Below are 20,548 nucleotides of genomic sequence, written 5' to 3'. Positions count from 1 at the left end.
AAAACGGCCGTCACACTAGGGTACTCCCTTAAGTGTTTGTATATTTAGTGTTTAAGCACAATTTTGTGGATTACCAAAACCAACATAGAAATTATTCAAATTTGTGTTGAATATTAGCTCGATAAAAAAAATATATTGTATTATGAGATTATTTGAATGACATGACAAAGGTATTATCACACTACTAGGTGGATTCCAACTTGAAACAGTCTATATACTGTTTTTTTTTCAATAACAACTAATTTTTATTATTATTTCGCTACTAACATACATTTAATAAAGGAACACGAAGTCCGGTCATTTGACCGGGCAGGTACAAATAGATATATATTGAGTGTTGGTATGATTAGTGTTAATAAGTTGCTGGCGTCTTCTTTTTTTTTAATAGCCCTCCGCACTCCCCCGCACCAAAAAGCTCACAATTGGAGCTCCCTGGTCACGGACACATACATACCTCAGCATTTTTAGATTGCGTTTTTTCTATTCCCTGGTCTGATCGATCTCCTGCGCTATTACTTCTATTCATTGTGATGTAAGTAAGCAATTCCATGCGGAATCGGCCGACTGTTGGCACGATTCCCTTCGATTTGAATGAAGCTTTGCATGTGTGTTCGTTATATGAAATGAAGTATTTTTCACTGGTCTAGAGATTTTTTTCACAGAAGACTAATTTTTGTAAAGGGCGTATATGTTTTAAGCCACATTTTTTTCAAGCAATTGTAAGTAGAAGTCTATAGCTATTGTTCGTCTAAGCGTCGTATCAGATCCGTCGGCAAGGGGGGCACTAATAAAGCAAATAATTTCAAATTTTACCATTTTTTTAAATGAATAAATGAAATGAACCGTTAGATAATTTTGCATTATTTTTTAAGTAATGCAAATGGCAAATAGAGACATGTCATTATGGATCACGTATTAGTGTTATTGATTTTTTCCAAAGACCAAGCAATTAATATCGAAACCCAACAAGGATCAAATTGGTCAAATTCCGAAAACCAATGGAACAGAATGAGGGCGACCCGTTTGGCATAATGCTGTTTGGCATTATGGTTATTTGGTATTATGGTCTTTTAGCATAATGATCATTTGGCATAATGCCATTTGTCATGATAATAATTGGATTTGCAATATTTTAATCTAATGTAAATTTTCGTTTGTGTTTCGATCGAGTGATGTTGTGCAAGGAAAACTCGAACGAAATATGTAAATTTTATATTTGGTCCAAACATTTCGATATTAGGTGAAATAACATTAACATTCTCATATAGAAAGGCTATGCAATCACTATACAAACCGGCTTTTCAACCGAGACCCGGAGGGACGAATGTCATATACCATTCAATTCAGCTTGACAAACTAAGCAAATGTCTGTATGTGTATATGTCCGCGTGTGTATGTGTGTTTGTATGTAACAAAAATATGCACTCACTTTTCTCGGTGATCGCTGAACCGATTTTCACAAACTAAGATTCAAATGGAAGGTCTCATGGTCCCATATCCTGCTATTGAATTTAATCCCGATTTGATTTCCGGTTGCGGAGATATAGGATGATATGCACCAAAAACATGGATAAAAAATGTGCTCACTTTTTTCAGAGATGGCTGAACCGATTTTCACAAACTTAGATTGAAATAAAAGGTCTTATGTTTTCATTGCCTGCTATTGAATTTGATTTGGATTCAACTTCCGGTTCTGGAGGTACAAGGTAATATGTGAAAATTGGAGAAAATATGTGCACTCAATTTCCTCTGAAACGATTTAACCGATTTTTACAAACTAAGATTCAAATGAAGGGCTTATAGTTTCCTAATAATTCCTGGATCATTTTATGCGGATCCGACTTCCGGTTCCGGAACTAAAGCGAGTAGAAAACTACCAATTTTATGAGTATTGTTTGCCGAACGATGGTCAAATCAGGTACAAATCCCGTAAAACTGTTTGATAAATAATTCTAGTTTGCAGAGATTGTTAGTTTGTGGGCATATAAACTTAATTCGGCACTACTGATCCCCCCTTTTCCTGTTTTGGAAGCTCCGAAAGTAGTGAAGAAAAACTACAAAAATAGGATTCACTTCGATTTCTCAGCGATGCTTGAACCGATTCTCACAAATCTTGATTTGAATTAGAACTCATTATCTTTGAAGCTACTGTGAAATTTCAGCCGGATCCGAGTATATCCAACACCGGTACGTGCAATATGGAAGAAGAAAACACGAAACAAACGTGTATTTCATACACGCTATAAAGAAAACGAAATTGTTACGGATGTCTGCTTCTAGTGTGTGATATTGGTAAAAGACTGTGTTGCGGTTGATACAAATTTTAGCTATTTTTATAAGTGCGACCGAAAGAATAAAAGAATGTCAATGAATTGAAACTTATTTGAAAAAATATGCATATGTCATAACGCCGCATAGTTCTACTTATATCATTGTCGTTGAAGAACTGCACCACTTCACGTTTTATTTCGGGATCCAATGGACGGCGACATTTTTTATTAGGAACAGAAATAATCCTTGCTCATTAACCAATTCTTTTACCAGTGAGATCGTGTATCTGCAACAGACCACGAGTTGGGCCAAATTAAGAGTATCCGTATTTTTTCATCTCTTGAGCAATCTGGTTCGGTAAAGAGCAATCTGGATCGGCTTCAATTTATCAATGATTTCGTCGAATGCTGCAGCCTTAGCTTTCACTATCTGAAATTCTTCAGATTTATTTTGTGGTGGATGGTCGAATAGTTGTTTCCTGACGCCTTCAACAATTTTGGAATACTTTTCTTGACGATAGTAGATCTGAGGTCTAACTTCTAACTTCTATAGGAGCTACAGTGTTCAATCATACTATCTGTTATTTTACGACGCACATTGTTTCCTTAGAGCTTGCTCATTTGGAAACAACTCCTTTGACCTTCAACCTTTGCTGGGTAGCAATGAGATTCCTCTCCTCCAAGGAAGCGTGCTACAGCAAGATCCAGTAAAAACCCTTCTTAATCCACCTAGTGGTGTGATAATGCCTTTCTCTTTTTTCAAAACAGTCTCATGACTTTTTTATCAATTTATAAAATAATTTCGGTCATCAATTTTGGCTCATTTTTGACACCAATTAATTCAGATTGATTCGAGTAGTTCACAGAAGTATGCTTCAGTGTTTCTTGTCACATAATCGGCATCGTTTTTCCAATCCAGCGCTTGGCATTTGCGTTGCCTATTTATATGAGATGCTAATCTAAAAAACTCTTCTTAGTCTTAGTGGAATTTTCATAGATCTTGAAAAATCACTATAGAGGGGAGCCGAAATTGAAAAATTTTTTCTGATGCCAAAAATCTTAGAACTGCATGAAACGTCAAGATGTAGTGTCATCTTGAAAAAAAAATTTCGAAAAATCGACTTTCTGGGATTTTTGAAGATCAAAAAATTTTTTTTGAGATGACACTAAATCTTGACGTTTCATGCAATTCTAAGACGTTTGACATCAAAACAATTTTTTCAATTTAGGAAAACTCATGTACTCCCCCCTATGGTGATTTTTCAAGATCGAAAATTTTCAAACCTAAACCGCCGGCTAGCATCCCTTACCCATATCCGATTTAGCTCAAATTTTGCATGGGGACTTTTTTCGAGGTGCTTAAACCTTTGAACAATAGCGCTTTGCGAAATTAAAGGTGATCTCAAAATATTGACACCCTTATATACATTAGAGCGGTAAAAACAAAGTGTTTTGTCGGTTACGTCACTTATACCATCATATCTCCCGAACCAAAAGTCAACATCCATTTGATCTTCGAACTTGATCAATGGCCTAACAATAGCTTTCAAACGGGCCTAAGCTTGTTAAAATCTGTTTGGCCATGTCCGAGAAACTTGCGCGGTAAAAAAAACAACGCGTTTTGTCGGTTACGTCACTTATACCATTTGTAACCATTCAAACGGTTACATTGCCATCGATTACCACTACTTTCAGTACAAAAAATAACATTAATGGTTATCGCGCTGTAAATCTTTATAACCAACCATCCTAGGTGGAACTCAGTAGCTGTACGTAAATGCTATAAAAAGAAAGTTAAAACTAACGGCCAGTTCAAAATTCAAACTATGGATCAGACTATCAATAGATACTGTACCACAGTAGATAACACAATCAGACAGTCTTCCCAAAACCAGGGTGGCAAGTGAACAGGAAAATCGGGAAAACCGGGAAAAAGAGATGCGTATCCTCTTCCGCATCCTGGAAGGATACTGGGGCAGCTTAGATGTGTCCTCTAGAAAAATACTGCCTTCAGTGTACAAGGAAAAGGTCTAATCAACAGCCCGGCAACTCTAGCTAGACTGATGGATAAGGTATTAGGCTATGGGGTACTGGAACCAAATGTCTTCGTCTACCTTGACGATATCGTTGTATCGACGGAGATATTTGATCATCACATACAGGCAGAGATGTCTATCTCCTCTGTGTGACGAAGAGCAAGCAAAATTTCTCCCCTCGCACTGACAACTTCAACGAGAGCTCTTCTCTTTCACATTTATACACCACTGTTGTGTAAGTGTGCACGCATCATGAGTGCGTTTGTTTATTTCCTTTTACCTCTTCCACTGAATCGCACCAAAGTGCTAGAGCATTAGCTAATAAATTCTCTGAGGTGGATGCAGATATTTTCACAGAGGTGTACACGCCGGTGAGCACTCTGCTGTATGGTTTTCGTAGATGAAGCGTGGACACGCAAAATCAGCAAAATAAAACAATTTATCGTAAAATTTTCGGTTTTCCTTACAAATTTTTCATAGCAAGGCCAGATCTACTCTCTATTAATTGAAGTTCACAGAAGTGTTCGCTCCCTATCACGCGCCTGTGGTCACTTGGGTATATTTAGACGAGAGCGCGTGTGAGCGATTCATGCGAAGAGAATGTGTTTCACTCGCGCCAGCTGCTTTAACCACAAGCACACACTCAAATGCTGTCTATTCGACACTGAGAAGAAGCGCGCTATCCTCTTTGTGCGGTGCTTCGTTTTTTTCATCCTCGGTGTGGCAAAAATCTGACTCTAGCGTGTATAACTCTGGTGAAATGCCATCTCTGCATACAGGTAACCTCAGCATTAATATAGAGAAATCCAAGTTTTGTGTTTCGGAAATCCCATTCCTTGGTTTCCTTCTGAGCATTAATGGTCTGAGATTGAACCCTGATAAAATTCGTCCCATCAAAGAATATGATCGTCCGACAACGATCATAAAGCTTAGGCGATTTTTAGGGATGGCAAACTATTACCGGCGCTTTATAGCGAATTTTAGTGAGGTGACAGCCTTACTATCCGATCTCCTTCGTTCATCCTCTAAATGAATTAAATGGAATAATGTGGCGGAACAATCGTTCTGTACTATCAAGGTATGCTTGATAACCGCACCCATACTGGCCAGTCCTGATTTTTCAAAAGAATGCACTATCCAGACAGATGCAAGCGACACTGCTGTAGCGGGTGTTCTAACTCAGCAACATGACGACGGGTAGAAAGTTATCGGTTACTTTTTCCATAAACTAACGTCTCCGCAATGCAATTATCATGCCGCTGAGAAAGAAGCCCTTGCAGCGTTACTGTCCATCGAAGCTTTTCGAGGGTACGTTGAAGGATATCATTTCACTTTGATAACGGATTCATCAGCCTTAACCCACATTCTTCACTCTAAGTGGAAGGTAGGCTCGAGATGCAGTAGATGGAGTTTAGATTTTCAACAATTTAATATGACGATAGTTCTCCGGAAAGGTAAAGATTATGTTGTTCCGGATGCTCTATCGCGAAGCGTATCGGTAGTTTCATCCTCTTCTATGGATCGTTGGTATACGTCCATGAAGGCCAAGGTCATGGAGCACCCTGACGAGTTTGCCGATTTTCGGGTGCAAGATGGTAATCTTTACAAATTTATATCCACAAAAGATGAGCTCCATGACACCAGGTTTGAATGGAAGCTTGTCCCATCACGTGAGTGTATCTCAAACATTTTACAAGAGGGTCATGACAACGTCATGCATACGGGGTATGCAAAAACCTAGGAGAAAATACGTCGTCGGTATTATTGACCCAAGATGGCTGCCGAGATCCGTCGATACATACAACAATGCAAAGAAGTTAAAGCGGCGTCAACACCAGTTAGCCCCGAAATGGGAAACATGCGTTTGGCCTAGTATAACTCATTGGCTGAATTCGTGCTACTACTCTCGAGGCCAATCCGCTTAAAAGAGTGAATCGTACTATTAATACAGCAATTCGAACGTATGTCCAAGAAGACCAACAGACCTGGGACACATAATTGTCTGAGGTTGAACTGATGATAAATAACAAAATTCATACATCCACCGGCTTTACTCCTTTTTTTATAACCCACGGACACGAGTTATCTGAGACTGGTACCGATTATCGCCGACTCCGTTATGGTGAAACTGTTACAAATCAAGAACTAGAAGAGAGACGTAAGCAATTATTTTCCAATACCTATGATCTAGTTTGCAGAAATCTCGTAAAAGCACACGAATCATCTCGCTCAAAAAATAATCTTCGACATCATAAATTTTCTAAACCATTTTTAGCCGGATAACTTATGTATCGAAAAAATATGATACTTTCGAATGCTTTTGAAAATTATAATGCTAAAAATGAGCGTCAATAGTAGGATTAGAGCCGAAACCGGAACTTTATCCTATCAATTGGAGGATTTAACTGGTAAACAACTTGGAATATGGCCAGCTACTCATCTGAAACCAGGTTAGGATTTGCGCACAGCCACGTTAGATTAGAATTTAGGGAGGTAAGAGTAATTTGGGCTGCGGAAATCGGTTGTAAAAAATACTAACTACATCTTCTATTTCAACTCAAGCAGGACCCATAATTGTTGTGCAATTTCGATTCATTTAAAGACTTATAAAAGCAGACATTTTTTTTTATTTTGTTTCTTTTCTCCTAATATCGCAAGTGAAAAACTTATTCGTGACGTGTCCATCACTTCACATTTCTAGCAAAAATGTGACTCAGTGATAAGCTCATTTTCAAGAGAGTACCCTAATTTTAATTTTTAAGTGAAAGTTTGAATAAGTGATAGAATGAGTGTTGCATGTGTGTTAAATGAGTGGAAGAAGGAATGCGTGCAGTAATTCTGATTTGTTCATAATTATGGTCCTAGAAAATCTGGCGACGAGAGAAATGGATAGCAATGGAACTAGTTTTGATCGTTTTGGGTTCCTTGTTAGGGAACGTCATATAAGTTCTGACCTTTCTAAGTAGTAATGTAAAAGTAAAGTGATCTGATGAATCACGAGTGAAATTTCGCAGTTGTGTATGTCTACACTTACTTGGGCAGGCTACACGTCGGAATTTTGGTGGGGTTTTATTTTCCCCCCAAGTAACGGGAGAATTGTAACCATTCAAACGGTTACATTGCCAAATTTATTGCGAAAGAATCAATTACCACTACTTTCAGTACAGAAAAAAACATTAATGTTTATCGCGCTGTAAATCTTTATAACCAACCATCCTTGGTGGAACTCAGTAGCTGTATGTAAATGCTATAAAAAGAAAGTTAAAACTAACCATCAAACGGCCAGTTCAAAATTCAAACTATGGATAAGACGATCAATAGGTACTGTACCACAGTAGATAACACAACCAGACACTCTTCACAAAAACGTGCGTTATATCAATTGTTGCCAACAGTTACGAAAAAATCATTTAGTAAAAACCAATAAAGTGAAGAAATTTTGTTTCGATTATACTGCTCGTGAGTTAACGACTGTAGGTAGTTAAAACTGCTGGTGCTAATAGCCAAAGCAATATTCGGGGCGTTTCGCGACTGTAAAGCTAGCAACGAAGGCCATCCCGTTCATACGCACAGAGGTGTAGAGACACAGAGGTGCGAGCGCATAGAAGTGACGAGTCACAGAGGTGCCATCGAATAAAGGTCCGAAGACGAAGGTGTGCAAAGGCACAGAGATGCTAAAGCAATCCAAAATTTGTACGCTGCGTAGGATCGAAAGAGACGACATATATCGCGAGGTGCTACACTACAAGCATCACATTTGTTCGCCACCAAAAGCAATAGCACTGTACCTGGGGTCAGGTACAGGCAGCACACCAAGTTCAGTAGTGACCACAACGACGGCAGAGCAACTGAGATAGCAGAAGACGATACCAAAAGACTGCCAATTGGAAATCGTTTCATGAGCTTTACGTCGTTCTTTACGATAAAGGAACAGAGACAACAGCAACAAGGTAGATTTAATATAATTTAATTTTTATATAGCTCTTATAGCTGAAATTGTACTATACATAAGCTTTCATTTTGATATTATTCATTTACAAAAAAACAGTTAATGTAATGGATTATCTCATGGAAGACCATCCGATTCCGGATACTAGTAAGATCTAAAATACTCTAAAGGCTAAACATTATCCAGAGGTTACCACTGGGCCATGGATAGTCTATTTTCTAAAAAAAGAAAAGGTATTAAATTTGATGCAAATTACAAAGGAATTGACATCACATTTTTGAAAAGTTGTAGAAATCTCTAAAGTTAATAGAGATAAAATTCGAGTTGTTGTTAACGACTTGAAACAGGCAAACAATATTGTAACCTGTAAATTATTTGCTGTTGAATATAAAGCTAACATTCCATCGAAGGAGGTGGAAATTGACAGTGTTGTGGCTGAAGCCATGATTTACTCCTCAGAATTTTAAAAAATTCTTGATTTTAGAAACCAAGTACAAGAGCATACTTCTGGCCAAGCTATTCTAGACATTTTGTCGAAGGTTTGTCAAGAGAAACCTCAATGAGCACTCTTTGGAGTACGACCAGATGAATTAGGAATCGTAACGTAGGAAATGAGAGTGAGGAATACTCGAACCGATGGATATTTGACTTTGCGAGGAAAGTTTGTCCAGATTCTGTTCCTACGCATACTATTATTAGAGAGTCTTCTCCAAATAATGGTTCCATTGATAGCCCCTTTTCAATGATGGATTTTTCCATAGCACTCACGTCTTGTAACAATAACGCTCCTGGGTTGGACAGAATTAAATTCAAATTGGTGAAGAAACTGCCCGACCTTGCAAAAAAACGTTTGTTGGAATTGTTCAACAAGTTTCTTAAGCAAAATATTGTCCCATCTGATAGGAGGCAAGTGAAAGTTATCGCCATTCAAAAGCCGGGGAAACCAGCTTCCAATCACAACTCGTATAGACCCATTGCAATGTTGTCCTGCATCAGAAAATTGTTCGAAAAAATTATTCTTCGACGTCTCGACACTTGGGTCGAGACGAACGGTTTGTTGTCAGATACTCAGTTTGGCTTCCGTAGAAATAAAGGGACGAATGATTGCCCTGCATTACTTTCGTCAGACATTCAAATTGCCTTCGCTCAAAAACAACAAATGGCATCTGTATTTTTAGACATTAAAGAAGCATTTGACTTAGTATCCATTGATGTTCTTTCAGATAATTTATAAATAATTATTTGCATAACCTTTTGTCAGAGAGTATTTTTCACATGGCAGTTTGGCAACATTCAGAATTAGCTACATGGGTCTCCCGCAAGGCTCATGCCTCAGTTCGCTCCGCTGACATTGACAGCTGTCTAGTAACCCCATGTACACTTAGACAATTGACAGATGATGGTGTGGTTTCAGTTACTGGACCCAAAGCTGCAAAAACCATTACAAGATATTTTAGTTAACTTGGGTTAAGTTCCGTTTGGGCTGTTCATCTGGGTATCGAATTCTCTGCGGAGAAAACAGAGCTGGTCGTCTGTTCAAGAAAGCATGATCCCGCGTAGCTTCAGCTTCATATGATGGGAAGAATGATCCAACAGGTTTTGATTTTCAAATACCTCGGGGTGTGGTTTGATTCCAAATGCACGTAGGGAGGACGCATTAGGTATCTGATAACAAAATGCCAACAAAGAGTAAATTTTCTTCGAGCAATAACAGGATCTTGGTGATGTGCTCATCCGGAAGATCTAATAAAATTGTATCAGACACGTCGGTGTTGAACAGTCGTTCGCACCGCACGCGTATAGCTCTTGGCTCCTGGAATTTTTTTCTGGCTACCTAGAGTTTCATTGATTCAAGGCTTCAGTCTTTTTCAAGGCTACCTGAATCACTAACTAAGTGACTAAGTGATACAAAGAGTGATATTAGAGTGACTAAGTGATACAAAGAGTGATATTAGAGTGACTAAGAAATTAATCAGCCTTTTTTAAGGCTAGCTAGGAGTCTAATCGAAGACTAATTTAGCCTAGTTAATTTAATTTAAAATTTCATTAATTTCAAAAATGCCTGCGTCCAACCGGAAAGGCAACAAGCCTAAGGCTAAAAATAATTCAATACGGAATTAATCACAATCCGTTATTCAACATTTTTCTAATAACATTCACGATCTTATAGAATCTGAATGTAAAAATAAAAGACAACGGACGGATTTCCCTTCCGTTGATCCTATGCCGTCTAACAATATTTACGAGATTCTTCCTGAATCCGATTGTAGCGACATAGAAGAAAATTCTTCAAAAATTCCCAAAATGGACGCTTGTCGTTCTGGGAAGAAACATCAATCTATGCCACCAGTGACGGTGATGATTTCCGACTTCAAAGCATTCCGTACTGAGCTTTCTACTATTCTCCCGGAAGTAAAAGTCTCATTTCAAATCGGACGAAGAGGAGAATGTCGAGTCTTGGTGGATGGATTGGAAGATTACGAACGTCTTATTCGATATTTGTCCGAAAAACTTCATAAATTTTATTCATATGATATAAAATCAGACAGACCCTTCAAGGCTGTCTTGAAAGGATTATCAAATGATCAAAGTATTAATGAAATTAAAAATGAACTAAAAGAATTGCTTGGTTTTGCCCCTTCCCAAGTAATACCTATGAAAAAAAGAGCGAATGGTACTTCTAAACCACGCTCTGGAATTTCCCATGAACTTTACCTAATACACTTCAATCGAAGTGATGTAAACAATTTGAAAACTTTAGAAAAAGTACGTTTCATTTCCCACATTAAAATTCATTGGGAACATTATAAACGGCATAATCGTATTGCAAACTTAACGCAATGTCGTCGTTGCCAAGGCTTCGGTCATGGAACCAAAAATTGTCATATGGATATACGGTGTTTGAATTGTGGTAAATCGCATTCGAAAGACGTTTGTCCAATGAATGAAACCACTGATAAATTTTCATGTTCAAATTGCAATGGAAATCATAAATCCAATTATTTGAAATGTCCTGTCAGGGAAAAAAGTTTAAACGCTCGTTCGCTTAGACAACAAGTCAAATCAACGACCTTAAATTTACAGAACATACCTGAAAATTCTTCTAAGGCACCTGCCAATTCGTCTTCTAACGAAAACAATTTATTGACAGGTAGATCGACCTCGTCATCATCTTCTTCTAATGTCAGTTATGCTGGTATATTAGGTAGAAATCTATCTCCTATTTCTTCTAATGTAAATAATCAAAACACAGGACCGCCTTGCAGTTCTTCTTCTAACGAAAACAATTTATTAATAGGTAGACCGGCCAAATCATCTTCTTCTAATGGCAGTCTACCTACAAATATTCCTTCAATGCCATTCGCTTCTTTAAATGAAGTCGATTTAGGCGATATAACTGAAAATAAAATGATCTACCTACAAGATCAACTTTTTCAAATGATCATCCAAATGAATTCGACTTCATCACTTTTTGAAGCATTTCAAATCGGATGGAAATTTGCAAATAATATTATAATGAATTTAAAATTTAACAGTGATGTTAAATAATTATTTGAATATTTTAAATTGGAATGCTCGATCTTTGAAATCGAGTGAAGATGAATTTTATAATTTTCTCAAAGTTCACAAAATTCAAATTGCCATTGTGACAGAAACATTTCTTAAATCAAATGTCAAATTGAAAAGCAATCCACATTATGTGGTTCATCGATTTGACAGGTTTACTGGAATGGGTGGTGGAGTTGCCATTTTTGTCCAACGGCAAATTAAACATCGAATTTTACCTTCTTTCAATACTAAAGTTATTGAAAGCTTGGGAATCGAAGATGAAACCATTCATGGAATTTATTTCATCGCTGGAGCATATTTGCCATTCCAATGCACCGGCGAATAATTAAATTTCTTTAAAGGCGATTTGCAAAAACTCACAAGATATCGACCGAAATTTTTCGTAATAGGGGACTTAAATGCTAAGCATGTCCAGTGGAATTGTAGGCAAAATAACAGTTATGGTAAAATACTTCATAATCAACTCTCAGCTGGTTACTTCACAGTTCTTCATCCCAGTAATCCTACTTGTTTCTCTTCCGTGAAAAACCCGTCTACAATTGATCTGGTTCTAACGGATCAAAGTCACATTTGTAGTGAACCGATTACACATGCTGACTTTGACTCAGATCATCTTCCTGTAACATTCAGACTTTCCAACGAAGCTATAATTAATCCAATTAGTTCTATATTCAACTATCATAGAGCTAATTGGTTGGATTACAGATCTCACATTGAAAATCATGTGGATCATGAAACTATTTCAGAAAATTCTGCGGACATCGACACAGCAATTGATAATTTGAATCATTATATTATCGAAGCTAGAAATCTTTCAGTTCCCAAAGCTCAAACTAAATTAAATTCTCCTATCATCGATGACAATCTTCAACTGCTCATTCGGTTGAAGAATGTTCGTCGACGACAATATCAACGTTCTCGTGATCCTGCTATGAAAAACATAGTTAAGGATTTACAAAAAGAAATTAAACATAGATTTACTCTTTTGCGAAATGAAAATTTCGCTAAAGAAGTTGAACAAATTAAACCATATTCTAAACCTTTCTGGAAACTTTCTAAGGTTCTTAAGAAACCTCAGAAACCAATTCCTGCTCTCAAGGAAGGAAATCAAATACTTCTTACAAATGGTGAAAAAGCTCAAAAGCTAGCTCAGCAGTTCGAGAGTGTCCACAATTTTAATTTAAACGTTGTGAGTCCTATTGAAAATGAAGTCTCACTGAAGTATGATCATATTTCAACCCAAGTGTTATCACACGATGACATTATTGAGACGAATTTTGATGAAATTAAATCAATTATTAGGAAACTCAAAAACATGAAGGCTCCTGGTAATGATGGAATTTTTAATATTCTTATTAAAAATCTTCCCGATGTTGCCTTGAGACTCCTGGTTAAAATTTTCAACAAGTGTTTTTCATTAGCTTACTTCCCAAAAAGATGGAAAAACGCTAAAGTAATTCCTATCCTAAAACCTGATAAAAACCCAGCAGAAACATCAAGTTATCGCCCAATTAGCTTACTTTCTTCTATCAGTAAACTTTTTGAAAAAATTATCTTGTTAAGAATGATGACTCATATAAATGAGAATTCAATTTTTTTACCAGAGCAGTTTGGATTTCGTCATGAACATTCAACTACTCATCAACTTGTCAGAGTAACGAACATGATAAAATCAAATAAATCTTCTGGGTTATCCACTGGAGTTGCTCTTCTAGACATAGAAAAAGCATTCGACAGTGTTTGGCACAAAGGTTTAATAGCAAAAATGTCTGATTTCCAGTTTCCTATTTGTTTGATCAAAATGATTCAAAATTATTTAACTGATCGTACTCTTCAGGTTAGCTATCAGAATTGTAAATCTGAATTGCTACCCGTACGAGCCGGTGTTCCGCAGGGTTCGAGTGTAGCTCCAATCTTGTATAATATTTTCACTTCTGATCTTCCAAATCTACCCGTTGGTTGTCAGAAATCGCTATTCTGTGACGACACAAGTCTGTTAGCCACAGGTAGAAATCTAAGAGTGATCTGCAGTCGCCTACAAAGAAGTTTAAATATTTTCAGTGATTATCTGTCAAAATGGAAAATTAAACCAAATGCAGCAAAAACGCAATTAATTATCTTTCCTCACAAGCCAAGAGCTTCTTTTCTTAAACCAAACAATAATCACATTCTCAAATTGAATGGCTTGGAATTGACATGGTCTGATCAAGCTAAATACTTAGGTTTAACATATGACAAAAAACTCACTTTCAAGGATCACATTGAAGGAATCCAGGCAAAGTGTAATAAATATATTAAATGTTTATATCCTCTTATAAACAGAAATTCTAAGCTCTGTCTAAAAAACAAATTGTTAATTTATAAACAAATTTTCAGACCAGCCATGCTTTATGCGGTACCAATTTGGTCAAGCTGTTGTTCCACCAGGAAGAAAACGCTTCAAAGGATTCAGAATAAAATTCTGAAAATGATTTTGAAGCGTCCTCCCTGGTTTAGTACAAATGAGTTACACAGACTCACAAATATAGAACCATTAGATGTAATGTCACATAATATTATAAGCAAATTCCGACAAAAATCGATGCAATCTTCAATTGAATCGATTCGCTCTCTGTATTAGTTAGTAAGTTAGTATATAAGTTCCTTTTCCCCATTACACAATACAAGTAGGTTTAGAATTTTCCCTACACAAAAATCTCAGAATTGCGGAAGCAAATGATGTCTTTATGGTAATAACCAAATCATATATATATATATATATATAACAGGGCTGAAAAGTCACCACTTGTGGCTGAACACCCAATTTAAATCTTAATAATTTAATTTTAACTCATATTCCAATAAATAGTTATTTAAAAAAAAAACTGTATCAGACAACGATACTTTCAGTGATGGAATATAAATGCGTTTGCTTTCGATCCGCTGTAAACTCTCATATTATCAAACTTGAGCGAATTCAGTATCGTTGTTTGCGAATTGCTTTAGGCTGCATGCATTCGACACATACAATGAGGCTTGAAGGTCTGGCGAGAGTTGTTCCATTGAAAGATTGTTTTTGGGGGCTTTCATCGCGACTGCTAATAAGATGTGAGGTACCGAACTAGTACTGTACTAGTTGAGCTTCAATCTCAAACAAGATTCATGACAATATATTTTAACCATATATCACAGGAAATCGATCCTTCAAGATATATTCCTATCCGTGATAGCCTCCTAAATGTCCCTGACTCAACTTTATTTTTCGACACATCCATGCAGCGCGAAGTGCGTGGAATTCCGGAACACCTACGCTCGACGGCAATCCCAAAAATATTTAGAAGTAAGTTCAGGCATATTGAAGAGGCTATGTTGGTATATTCATTAATAATGTTTCGGTTTCATTTAGGCTTCGAGAACCTGCATCTGTTTATATAGCAGAGTTAGCAGCAGGTCATTATAGTTTGAGTGTAATCGTGGTGCTATTGAGGGTGAAATTTATGAGAGACCGATTGCTTTCAACGAATTCTATAGCGCGTCCCGCCAAAGAACACTTGCCAGCTGGCAAGCTTCTTGGGATATAGATGATCTGGGTCGGTGGATGCACTCAATTATTCCTAAAATATCGACAAAGGAATGGTTCAGGGGACTGGATGTGAGTAGGGACTTCATTCGTGTGATATCCAGACTCATGTCCAATAACTACACGTTAGATGCACATCTCCTTCGAATTGGACTTCCCGAGACTAATCATTGTGCTTGTAGCGAAGGTTATCGCGATATTGATCATGTCGTTTGGACATGCGTGGAGTATCGTGATGTCAGATCTCAACTAATAAATTCCTTGCGTACCCTAGGTACACTATCCAATGTCCCCGTTCGCGACATTCTTGCTTGTCGTGACATAAAACTTTTCTTATTATTTCATATAGTCCATTGGAGTTCCAATTTAAATTTTATATTATGTTAGACCCCTTTCTCTTCCATGAGTTCAACCAATAGCCAACTATATGATATTGAATAAAAGTGATGAACTGATACAAACAAACCTGAAATAGTTATAAGATCATGTACAAAATAAATGTATTTTATTTAATGTAATTTATAATAGCAACTCGCTTGATAAAAACTGTGTTTAGATTAACTTATGAATACCAACATACTAATATGATGTTCGAAATGTATTAGGTTTAAAGTATTATGTATTGTGAATGCCACGGCGATGAAAATTGCCTGTATATTGCTTATGAAATAAACAAATTTATGGAAAAAATATTATAAGTCGAGATATTCACGATTAAGTTCAACCCATTCTTCAATAGGACAAATTTTCAATAGGCGCTTCATAAAAAAGTAAGAAGTATTCACGTCAAAAAATCCCTCCCATTGGTTGGTGGGTTTGACGGTATTGCAAACATCATCACATACAACCAATTAGCGTTACAATTTGATAAAGATATGCGTTACAGCTTTAAGCTTCATAATTGAATTAAATGAATAAGATATGGAACGACTTGAATAAGATATTGATTGCATTACGCTTCAACATCCGGAATAGGAGAGGCCGGTAAGGCTTAACTGAACTCTTTTTTATGTTTTATTTTCATACTACCGGCCCTTATTACTAGTGTGAAGTGGAAATTAAGTGGAGTGAACGTATCCCAACTGGGTTTCACACGATGACAATAAATGAACGGTAAATCGAGTCAGTCTTTGACGTTTATTGGTGGTTTGTGTACCATTGACTATTGTGGAATGAAATAGAATATTGTAGAATAGAATACAATAGTAATGACCGAACCAATGAGCAAACCACTGATAGCTGTCAAACGATGTTTATCCAGTTGAGAGGATGTGTCGTTTGGGACCTTATGGGTGAGATGATGTGTGAATGAAATGTAAGAGTAAGTGCATGCAAGAACGGTAATAATGGCCACCGTTTCAGCTCAGGACTAACGATCGACCAATAGAAGGGATAGAAATAGGGTAACGGTACCCCCATTCATCTCAAATCCATTGGTCATTTCATGTACGAAAACCATTAGTTAGAGTGAGATCTGTTATCTCTGTATGATAGATTAACTTCAAGAGTAACAAGAAAATTTGATGCATTTTGCGTATCTAAAACCATTGTAACCATGTATTGAACCATTTCCGACCTACTTTTATGCGCTATTGCTTCTTAGAGACGAGGCAAAGATTTTGTATTCGATGCTACCGCTTCATTTATTGAAAGTCGAGTAATCGGTAAAATAACATGGTGATTCTACTAATGAGATGACTATTGGCACACTAATTCTAGTTAGAATCTATTAGAATAGAAATAGTAACTCAATGTTGTGATGTATGCATGTGTGTATGCGTGTGTGCCTGTGTGTATGCATGTGTTTTTGTGTGTACAATATACATTATACCGTTCCCTCGGGTGCGTTGTATCAAATTGTTCGTGATACATTTCGATTGTGAGTCAGTGTACACCAGATGTTCAAAAGTGCCTGAGCGGATGGTAATACTGTCAAGGATCTACCGAAGATAACGAAATGTGAACATGCTGTAGCAATACTAATAAAACCATAGTGTTAATATCATTTAAATAAAAACGCATGTCCTCAGGCCCTCAGTTCTTATCCGTCAAACTATGAAACACTAATCCTTTTTTGTTGGAAACGGATGACTAGATGCGGAACAAGAAATTCACGAACTAACAAACTAAAAACAACAGGAACATGAAATACGAAAAAGCTGAAAGAATTAGAAAGGAATATTGGTAGGAACATAAACACCACTGCATACAACTAACTTTTACATTCAAGGAAACAACATAACATGCCAGCAAAAGTACGGGGTGGAAAAATGACAACAAAAGACACTTACGAATCACAGCTGAATAGGAATTAAGGTAAAACAGAATATAAACTATGACGAAAGGTAATAAAACCAACATGAATAAATAATAGAAACTGTTGGGTAATAATTTCCTCATATTGAAAGAGGTGTTTATATGGCGCGCATGCGCTAATTCGGCCTGATACAAATTGACGGCGAGGGCAATACATTTTGGACAGGGTTGTAAAGTTGATTGGAACCCTTTCCTCATCAAAATGAAATGATATTAGAAAACTATAAGGAAGCTTATACGGAATAACACTGATATTTGAATTGGAACTATTGGTATCAAATATTCGTTGATTAGAGAAAATCGATCCTACTGACATTATGAATCCTTCCAGGTCGGCGCTCGAACATACGACAACTGGCTTGTAAGACCAGCGCCGTATGCATTGAACCGTCAACTCGGGCAATTTAAGATTTGAGAAAATAACCAAATTTATCTTATCGTTTCTTCAAAAGGAATCGACGGCTAACGTGGACGAATGGAAGCGTCAGTTACATTCATACAAGGAGGAAAGTCAACGTATGAAAGCTCGTTATCAGGAATTGGAGGCCTCGAAAAGCGGTACTGTTGGCAGCAACAATTGTGGGCCTAATGTAGAAGGTACAGAAATTACTGATGATCTTAGGCATGAAATTTCATTACTAAAGAATAGAATCGAGGATTTAGAAAAGGAATTAATGAATCAAGAAGTTGAACTGAAGGCAGCGAATAAATGCTTGAAGGAAAGACAAAATGATTCAATGGTATGTATTTAATAAATTACATAAAAATTCTCGAGTTCTTATTATTTTCCATTTCCAGATCAAACAACTTACATCATTATGCAATCAGTTTGGAGTGAATATAAGCGATCTAAGTGGGCTTCAAAAAGAAATGGAAAAGGTTATTCAGACCCATCATAAGACCACTTGAGATTTATACGTAAAGAATAATATATCTGAAAACACATCTGAGAAAAACGTTTACAAAACCAGATATCTTGTGGATGGTAATAGCCAAATCTTATGTAATAGTAATTATAACTCTAACAACAACGATGAGATTGGCACTAAATTGGATTACAAACTTCATACACTTACTAATACATCCGGCAGTCACAGTAACACATATAATCAAATAGTTGCGACCAGTCCTACAAAGGATACAAAAAAACGGACGCTTTCCAATGCACCGAAAAGTATGATTCCTAATAGAACTAACTCTGGTATAGTTCTTATTACCACCAAGTTGAATCAGTCTGATGAAAGTAAACTTATTCATTACAATAATAGCAGTATTAGCAATACTTTGAGTAAAACCAATCTTGAAATATTCAATACCGCTCATAAAGCAAAAGAAGATCCTTTTTTATCACAAAAAAAAGCTGGTATTGGATTGGGTGAGCAACAACAGCAGTCGAAAACAGCGACCATTTTGGTTTCAAAAACAAAAACAAAAACTGGACTACCGCTGTTGCTGAAAAAGTCCAAGTAGTACCATATAAAATTTTAGCTATGTATGTATATTCAAACTCAGTTTTTTATACTTGATTTCTCTTTTGTAGGATGTAATATATTAAAATCTCATATAGTATTGGATAGCATTTATTATCACTTATGAAAATGGTGTATAACAAAGCATAGTAGAGGCGGAACGTTTTAATAGAGTTTAAAAGTTGTAAGGAGGAATATATTTAGATAAAGTTGAAACCATTTGAATAAGACAATTATATTTGACATTTTCCATAAAAACGAAACAATTATAAAAGTTTCATTTTTTATTATAAGGATAATTAGGAAGTATATTTTACCAAAGATTTGTTGTAAGATTTTATTTTTTCAAATGATAAACTGTAATGACTCAAATACTAGTAGTATATCGGATATATTGCAATAACATGATGTGTCATGAGCCACCTGTGTAATCTTACAGTTCGTTGCAAATAATAATTCTGAAAAAAGGTTTTATTTCATCCTAGATTCGTAACAGCACACAAAACTTGCGCAAAGCACTAGAATCTGTATTATTTTAAATGATTTTTTTACGAAACTTACACTTCATCGAATAAAAAGCAAACGGTAACGATTATTAAAGCGTTTAGACACATTTGAAGCATGTATTTAAAAAGTTTTCATCTGTGAGATAAAAACTTTCATTTCTCATACTCATCAAGTATTTATATTTATATTAACCGGAAGACGACTAATAAACTATTGTGTTAAAATAAATTCAGCATCGCATTCAATTTTTCTTATTTCAGAATGTAATTATTTTCAAATAAAGGTAAACTGTTCTGATCTTGCGATTCAGAGTACAAGGCATTGTGAGCCAGTTGCCGTATGCTCAAGTCCCAACTTTGAGGGTTTCCGAATGTGGGTGTATTTGTTTCTTTATTAATAGGGCTCCTTTAACACTCTTAATACCAAGCCTAAAAAAGTTACGCGGAGCACCAAGCCTGAAAAAAAGTTGGAACGGTAAATTTGAGCTATCATAGTTCAGTTACTTGACCAATTTCGATGAATTTTACACCCTCGAATTTTGTGAAGTTTGTAGATTATTTTAAATATATCATTTTTGATGATCGTTCCAAGTTTTATTTCAAGCTCAAAATATGCCCTATCTGCATTCATGCGGCACCTGCATCGCGAAGTGGATATTGAGAACTTCAATTTTACCGAGTCATAACTTTGTTGTTAGTAAACCGATTTTCAAAATTTGTTCACCATTGGAAAGGTACTACTTCCAGAAATAAATTGCACTGAAAAAAACGAAAAATAGGGTTGTCTACCCAGAGTTATAATGAAAACTGTAGATAGATGACCTCAGAGAAGGTGAGACTGTTTTACGATGATCGTAAATATCTCGAAATTCA

The 20,548-nt window shown here is 36.4% G+C and overlaps 1 protein-coding gene across 2 annotated transcripts in view; it reads left to right on the top strand.

Annotated features, from left to right (window-relative positions):
- LOC131432881 (homer protein homolog 2) overlaps positions 1-19,904 on the top strand; it is a 73,040-nt gene extending 53,136 nt beyond the window's left edge. For both annotated transcript variants that reach the window (XM_058599441.1, XM_058599440.1), the window contains exons 7-8: positions 18,153-18,440; positions 18,499-19,904. In XM_058599441.1, the coding sequence (XP_058455424.1) occupies positions 18,153-18,440; positions 18,499-18,609 (399 nt within the window). In that variant the 3' untranslated portion in view covers positions 18,610-19,904. The remainder of the gene's footprint in view (positions 1-18,152; positions 18,441-18,498) is intronic.
- Positions 19,905-20,548: the final 644 nt, after the last annotated feature.

This window comes from Malaya genurostris, chromosome 2 (assembly GCF_030247185.1).
Source record: "Malaya genurostris strain Urasoe2022 chromosome 2, Malgen_1.1, whole genome shotgun sequence".
NCBI classification, from domain to species: domain Eukaryota; kingdom Metazoa; phylum Arthropoda; class Insecta; order Diptera; family Culicidae; genus Malaya; species Malaya genurostris.
Note: the sequence above shows the minus strand (reverse complement) of the source record. Positions and strands in the feature narration are given on the sequence as shown.